The sequence below is a fragment of the Camelus bactrianus genome, chromosome 9 (assembly GCF_048773025.1).
Source record: "Camelus bactrianus isolate YW-2024 breed Bactrian camel chromosome 9, ASM4877302v1, whole genome shotgun sequence".
Taxonomy (NCBI): domain Eukaryota; kingdom Metazoa; phylum Chordata; class Mammalia; order Artiodactyla; family Camelidae; genus Camelus; species Camelus bactrianus.
The window spans coordinates 38,712,837-38,721,037 of NC_133547.1; the positions used below are offsets into that span (position 1 = coordinate 38,712,837).

Consider the following 8,201-nt stretch of genomic DNA (forward strand, 5'->3'; position numbering starts at 1 on the left):
GGGGATGAGAAAAGGCAACTCCACAATGTCATGAGATCATACAGGGACGAGGATACGAAAAAAGGCAACAAAGAAGAAAACCCTAAAATTCTTAAGGAATGTTTAGAAAACGAGAAGCCAGCAAAGGAAGCTGAGAAGGAAAATAAAAGGTCCAAGAGAACCAGGAGAGTGTAGTGTGGTGAGAGTTAAGTTTCAGGAGGAAAGGAAAAGTCACTAATATGAACTGCCACTGAGAGTTTAAGAAAAATAATTTAAAAGGGCCTGCTGTATTTGAAAATTAGGAAATCAGTGGTGATCTATATTGGATCAACCCTATTTGCATTACAAACATGATATAATTTTCCTCATCTTAAAAAAAAAAAAAGGCACTTTCTCATTTTCGTCACCCTCACAGCCATGGGACTGTACCTCACCAATAAAAGTTCCAGCAATTCAGTCCTTTAGCCCAGGCTCCGGTTCCTAGAGAGCCCAGGTTAAGCCATCAAGTATGCAGACAGAACAAGTGCTTAAGATGCCTGAGCTACTTCACATGAAAAGATCTTGATTGGTGTCAAGTTTAAATTTATGCTGGCCAAGAGAATAATCCAACAAATGGCAAAGAGGTTGCTGACTTCTGAGAAGAAAGACTAAATAATGACATTATTCTGAGCTGACTGGCTAAAAATGTCACTGGCACACCATTCTTTTTAGGAAAATGATGGCTTTTTTTTTTTTTTAATCTCTTCAGTATAACCCAAAAATCCTCACACAGCACTGCCTTGCAGGGGTTGGGGGGCAGGGGCAGTGAGGAAGGAATGCAGACGTGCATTTGGAAAGCATACCTTAATGTTAAGACTAATATAATCTTAGTTTTTAAACAATTTACAATTATGTATAGCAGAAATAAAGTTTTCCTTAAGTAGTAACAGTAATAAAAACCCAACCGCATGTTAGTAGCTTGGAAGGAAATCCTGGGGACAAAACTGGTGTACTCTTTTGCAAATGCTGTATCACCAACACTTGGTGCTCAGCGGAAAATATCATGTGAAAAAAAAAAGTGGAAATCAATGGCTGACTTGAAATGGTATTTAGTGGAGTAGCAACTGGAATGAAAAGAAGTTTTAGGAAAACATTAAAGATAGTTCACTTATACGTTCTTATATACATGTATTTTTTCCAGATGTACACATATATACAAGTGTGCCATATGGTAAAAATCTATCTAAATCTAAAAAAGGTCCTATCATAGGTATCAAGTAAAAATTCTATATGATAGGAAAAGAACCCTCGATCTCTTTCCCCCTACTAGCCACTATCCCATTTATCTGCTCTCTCTACAGCCAAATGACCCCAAACACACGTCTGTACTCGTGGTCCAGATCCTCTCCTATTCACCCTTCTTCTTCAGTAGAGTGTTTGCCCATCACACACCAAATCGGTCTTTGTCAAGGTCACCAAAGAACTTTACATTGTTTAATACAATATTCTATCTTCAATATGTCTTTCACATGAACAGTAGCAATGACATGTCTGATCACTCCTCCTAGAAACACTTTATTCACCTGGTTTGCTAGAACTGCATTGCGGGCTTCCCTCCTACCCCGGGGGCCGTGCCCTCCCAACTCATGTACAGGTTCTCGTCTCTCTAGCCTTGACACAGGGCCAGGCCCCACGGCTCACGCCTCTATACTACTCCCAATGTGATATCATCCAGTGCTGTGATTTTAAATACCACCTATATACCCTGAAGACTGAACTTCACAGCGACATCTCCAACTCCTCCAGCTGCCTGCTCAGCACCTAGATGTCCGCTGGGCATTTCAGGCAGCACTTGCCCCAGATGGCCCCTGCCCTCTCCCTTCCCCCTTGCCCTTCCCCCAGCAGCCCCCCTCTCCCCACCACCTCCGCCCTCCCCAAAGCTCTTCTTCCTCCAGCCTTCTCCATCTCAGCAAATGGCAACTCCATCATTCCAGTTCCTCAGGCCAAAACTCCTGGAGTCATTCTTAGCTCCCCTCTTCTTTTCTTACCCGTAATCTGATTCCATCAGCAAACCCCTTCTGGCTCTACCTTCAAAACACACCCAGAGCTGGATTCTTTCTCACCGCCCACCCTGCTATCACTCCTGCCAGAGCCGCCACCATCACCTGCCTGAATAACTGCACTGGCCTGACCACTTCCATCCTCGCTGCTCTGTTCTTAACACACGGCCAGAGTAACCCTGTTGGAAAGTAAATCAGGTCACTGGATTCCTACTTCACTCAGGGTGAAAGTCAAAGTCCCTACAGTGGCCCACAAATCCTAAACCTCTGGCTCCCATTCTCCCTCTGACCTCATCCCTACTGCTCTTTCCCACACTCACTCTCCTCCAGCGCGCTGGCCTGCCTGCTGTTCCTTCAGTTTACCCGCCATTTAACTACCTCCGGACCTTTGCACCTGATGTCCCCTCTGCCAGGAATATTCTTCTTTCAAACATCCACATTCCCTGCTCAATGTTACCTCCTCAGAGAAGCCTTTCGTGAGTACCTTCTATAAAATCAAACTGCACTTCACTCTAGTCCTTTACCAAGGTTCAGAGCCCATCACATGGTATAACTGTGTATTTATTACTGTCCTCCACCCTCAACTAAAATATTAAGTCCTTTTAGGGTAGGGACTTTCTAGAGTTTATTTACTGCCCTAAGCCAGAGTCTCAAACAGTGCTTGGCACATAGTAGGAACAAATATTTATTGAAGGAATACATAAAACCTGGGTAATAAGAAAATTCAAAGTTTACCTGCACTGTACATAGTGGTCAATAAATTCATCACCAAATGTATTATTCCCATCCTAAGACACAATATAAAGCAAAATTTTAAATTACAAAATAGTAATTTCATTGATGACAGAGGTATGGTTGGTTATCGGCATTTACCTATGATACCTTCTTAACCACCAAAAGACACATCAAGCCCACAAGCCACAGTCTTCCACAAGGCACCCCCAGTGGCACTTCTCTTCAGGAATCACTTATGTGCCTGGTATCCTAGCTAGAAAGAACACTGTTCTGGATGCAGAACTAAAATACCTCCTAAGTGCATGCAGAGACCAGATTTCAGGGATAGTGTGGATTCCCATGGATCACCTGGATTTTATTTAATTTTTATTCTTTATAAAAGGAACATGTTAAATGTGTAAGTAAATGTGACTGATTATCACTTTAATAAAAAACAAACCTAAATCAAAGTTTAAAAAAAAAAAGGACTTATTTTGAACTGAAGAAGATTGTCCTCTTACCAACAGAGCAAGACCCAAAAAAGGCTCACATCCACAGCCAAAAAGAACACTTACTAAGTAAGAGAACTGGGATCCCATTTATAATTTTATTTAGAAGGACAATTAAGACTCCAAGATTCAAACCTATAATTGTTTAATTATTTGCAGGGTTACTACGTTTTAACACAAACAAGGCAGAAGGCTAACAAAGAGAATGGGAAGAAATCACACTCATTGGAGATAAAGTCTTATCAAAAGAGGCTACTCACTTTATAGCCTCTTTCTGCAAAATTGAAAACAAGCAACAAAGCAAGATATCAATATACTAAAATTTCTTTGGTCAGCATCTGTTTATAATAGTCTCAAATACCACAAAACTCTGACATGAGAGCCTCCAGTTACTTCCTGGCTTAGAAGGTCAGGTGCTATAAGGAAATAGTTTATTTCAAATTAGTCTCATCAACAGAACCTAAGTCAGGTGGGCAGAATGACTCTTAGACAAGGCAAAAGCCACACGTCCTCATAATGACAGGTCTAAATTCAGAAGGTAAAGTCAGCTGGCACATTGCAAGGTGAGTTACTCGGTTATTCACCACACAGTATGAACTGAGCTGCTGGCGCAGGGGAAGCAGAACCAGAAGCAGCCAGAACCTTCACCAGGAAAGATATGAGTAGTTAGAGGAAGACACAGATGTCAGCCCAAAGGAATTTGTAGCCTTGCAACTGTTTTAAAATTTTGATTGTAACCTGTTACTCAATGTGACAATAGTAGGGGAAAAAAATGTTTTAAGTAATTTTGCTAATAGTGAATATCTGTTAAGTGCACGGTACCTGCTGGGCACTGTAGGCATGTGAAATATGTCACTGGGCTATTTAATGAAACCATTTACTAAGCCTCATTTAAGCATTTAAGGACAACCTGTATCATACAAACTCACCTGTCTAGCACTCAGCTATTCAGCAACCTTCTCTCTGCAGTGTGGCCAAGAATCAACAAGGGAGCAAAAAGACACCACCATATACAGACACTAGCCTTCCAGGGTTCACTTTTGGGAGAAGTTGGGGACATTACTCTCTCACAGGACATTACTGGGAAAAATGCACTGAATTTGAAACAAGAAAACTCTGAGTTAGAACCCAAAAGCACAACCACCTAAGGTCATTCAGCTGTTTAGCTCATTATAACCTGGTGGCTTATCTGATAGAAGAGTGTAGTAAGGTGTAATGATTCCTTTAGGGCAGGGATCCTGGGGTGTTCAGCGTAGTACCCTCAACAGGCAACAGAGTTCTTAGAGCAGCATACATGCTCAGTTTTCACTGACGATCCTCAGCCATAAAAAAGATTAAGTTACATTAGATATTAGATACATTCTACAAGGAGAAGAAAGAGCAAAAACACATTTGAAAAGACCTTCATCCATTGTTAACATTCAAGTAAAGGTTAGAAAGTTGAAAGAGGAAGATCTCAGCTGTCCAGAATACTTGATTATTGAGAACAACTTAATGCACCACCTCCCCTACGCTGACCACCACCCAGTGTTCCAAGCAAGTGAAGTCTCAGGAAATGTGCACAGTTAAGGTATTCCCCGCTGGTGGGCAAAGGCATCCTAACCCATGCAGCCTCCTGAGGCTGTAAGCCAGGTGGAAAATGGGAATCAGATTGGATAACCAACTTCAGCTCCCTAGAACACTCTGTTCAGAGCAGCAGCTCCCACCTATTAGGAAATGTCTGCTAAACCCTTCAACAGGATATCCTGAATTGGGACAACTCTTACTGGGTACAGAGTTCGCAATCACCACCCAGGATTACGGGAGAGTATGAAAACCATATGGTTTTCACCACTTACAAGCCTGTTCCTTCTTGGGGACTGGAAACCACCAGGTTGAAGGCAGAGAGGCAAGGGATGTAGAATTTGAGGTGCAGAGGAGCCCTGATGAAACACTGACATCAAGAAGAAGAGAGGAATGGGCGTCTCCAACCTTAAATACATAATTATGACATTATATAAAGTTGGTTCCGCTGTAAAAGGCACTGTTCTGGTCACTAAGTAGCTGAGGCTCTGTTATCATTCAGGAGGAGTGCCGCAGTGTGTCGTGGAGGGGACTGTCTCGTCTCCCTTTTAAGCTAAAAGTGGTTTTTTACATTTTGAAAGAGAAAACAGATGTGCTGAAATGTGTTTTAACAGCTTTCCGCATGAAAACTTTCTGACGAGACCAAGAAACTACCGTTCCACTGAGTTGTGACTTTTGAGTTTACTCTAGGGTGCACACAGCCTTCCAGAATTGCATTGTTTTTCAGCCCTCAAAGAGACACCTCCAGGACAGGCTCCTGCCACAGGACCCAAGCGTGCACCACAGCACCTGAGCAAGCGCTGAATGAAGGAAAGCGGAATCTGGAACGAAACTTCGTTTCCTGTCGCTGCTGAGAGAGGTTGGCCTGTCTCCTTCTCACATGGCTTAAGACGAGCTGTAAACACAACCCTGTAGCGTGCCAGCTGGCCACGAACTCAGGGGGCTTTCAGGGGCAGCCGCCGTGGTGTGCTCCCTTTTCCTGCCTTTGACCAGTGTCATTCCTGTACAGATAACGGTACCGGAACGGCCTCCACTTCCTAGAGTCCTCATTTATGTCATGGTTCCTCTTTCAAGAAAATATGGGGATGAAACGCAAAGCAAAAGAACCGACTAAAGGCAAAATTACGCCCATCAGCTCCTTTCATTCCTCTCCACCGTTGTTATAAAAGCTGGATCAAATTCCTTTTGTTGCCTCCCCTACCACGACCCCTACACACACCCAAGTAGATTAAGGACACCGTAAGACAGCTTGTTTTTTCCCGCCTCACAGAAAGCCTGTAAGAAATCCTCACACCATCTCAGGACGCAGGGCTCTAGGATGCTAAAGAGCTAAAACCATCTCAAGCCAAGGTACAAGAAGCCAAAGTTACCCCCAAAGCAGAAGGCTGCGAGGCAGGGCAAGCTGAGCGCACCTAGATGTTTGCATTTACACAAAGAAATTAGCCGGCTGATTTATGGGAGACGCCGGCTGGAGGCGGAGGAGCCCGCGCTGGCCTCCTTACCTGGGACATCTGCGGCCTCAGGTTGATCTCCTTCAGGTTGATGGAGTGTGCACGGAGGTTGTTGAGCAGCTGGCAGAGCAGGACTCCATCGCGGAGGGTCTGAGCCAGGTCGAACACCTGCGCCGAGTCCCAGGTCACCCGGTGGTTGGCGGGCAACACCTTGCAGTGAATGAGCCACTGCGCGCACTGCTTCCAGGGCTCCATGCCCGACGGCTCCGGGACGCTGCCGGGCCGGGGCAGGCGGCGAGGATGCGGCCGCCGCCGCCGCCGCCGCCGCCGCGGTTCCTCCGCCCCACCGACGCCCGCCGGGGCCGGCCCCTTCCCTGCGAGGGTGCGACGGCGCGAGGGAGCGGGCGCCGCGGCGGGAGTATCGGGAGCCCCGCGCGGGGCTCGGCTCCGGTCCCAGCCCGGGTCCGCGGCCGCCCGGCCGCCGCTGCAGCGAGTCCCGCGCGCTCTCTGTGCGCCCCGGCCGGCTCGGCGGCGGCAGCGGCGGCGGCGGCCGCGCACAGGCTTCCGACTCGCGAGCCCGGCGCCGGGCGACTGAGCATGCCCAGCGCGCCGGCCCGTCCCGCTGCCGTCTGCGAGTCCCCAGAGGCGCGGGTGGGAGAGCGCGCACCGCCCTAGCCCGGGGTCGGCGGCCTGGGCGGGGAGGGGAGGGGAGGGGAGGGGAGGGGAGAGACGCGGTGGGATCCCAGCGCCCCCGCCCACCACGAGCCCTCAGGTTGGCGGAGCTCACACAACCCCAGGCATCCGGAAATCTTCTCTCGGGACGCCTTCCCGGTTTGGGGACAGAGTGGCTGAACAACGTAACTCAGTGGGGGTTCCTATTAGGACCCCCCTAAACGGCGAGTGCAATTTTTAAAGGGTCTCGGAGGAACGAAGGATTAATTGAAGCATCCGAACTTCCCAGAGAAAGGGGGAGGGGAGGCACAGAGCATCTTGAGAACACAGCAGCTGAAAGTTTTCGAGATCATTACCCCCTCACCCCTTCCATCCCCTACATTCTCTTCCTACAGGTAATTCCTGTTCCTCCAAGTTAGTTGGTCCTCAAGATGTTTTAGCACCTTAAAAGTGTGTGTGTGTGGAGACGCCTGCAGAAACTCGCCTCCCACCCCGAGCTTATTTCGACGCGAGCTGTTTTTCATTTAGAGATGGTCTCCCTCTCCCCTCTCACGCTCAGAACTGGTCGGCGTCGCAGTCTGGCCCATTTGCTGACCGCACAAAAACCTGCGGGAGACAAATAGGCCTGTGAAACGCCCACGGAGTCCCGGCGGCCACATTGCGCATGCGCTGGCGACGCGGGCCTGGGTTAGAGAGCAATTAACGTTAGTCCTCAGTTGCACGGGTTGGGCTCAGCTTTGGGACCCTCTGTGAAAGTTGGAACTTGATCTCAGAACTGCAGTGCTGGCTGAGCAGCATATTCGCTTTTCTTAAATCTTATGGGGACTGCTTACTCTGCCCCTTTTACTCCCACTGCCCCTCAAAACCAAAAATAGTGTTTAAATTATTTATGGCAAGATATTACCATATTAAACTCTTGCTCTTCTGTGAAATGTCCTGGGTCACCGTTTCTAGATGTCTTCTTTTATATTTTGAAAATAAAAGTAAAATACAAAGTCAGTTGACGGGATTTTAGATAAATTTTTATTTTACTATTACATTCCTGTAGCTCAAATTTTATACTATGAACCATATTAATTTTATAAGCAGGCCAAAATGTGATTTTTAAAAGTGTATCTGATCTGTTAAGGACAGGGACTGCAGCCTTTTCCACTAGTCTGTGGCAAGTATATCACAATGTGTACACTGAGCGTTAAACAATAAATCAGTCTGAGGATTTCCTTTCCTCACACACATCCTTCCCCAGCAACTTCCTCTCGTGTTCGAACCAGATT

At 46.7% G+C, this 8,201-nt stretch overlaps 1 protein-coding gene across 1 annotated transcript in view; it reads right to left on the reverse strand.

Moving 5' to 3' along the window:
• The window catches only part of VAV3 (vav guanine nucleotide exchange factor 3), a 334,983-nt gene extending 328,239 nt beyond the window's left edge, over positions 1–6,744 (reverse strand). The window contains exon 1 of the mRNA XM_010945807.3: positions 6,307–6,744. Within this exon, the coding sequence (XP_010944109.2) occupies positions 6,307–6,510 (204 nt within the window). The 5' untranslated portion in view covers positions 6,511–6,744. The remainder of the gene's footprint in view (positions 1–6,306) is intronic.
• Between the last annotated feature and the right edge of the window lie 1,457 nt (positions 6,745–8,201).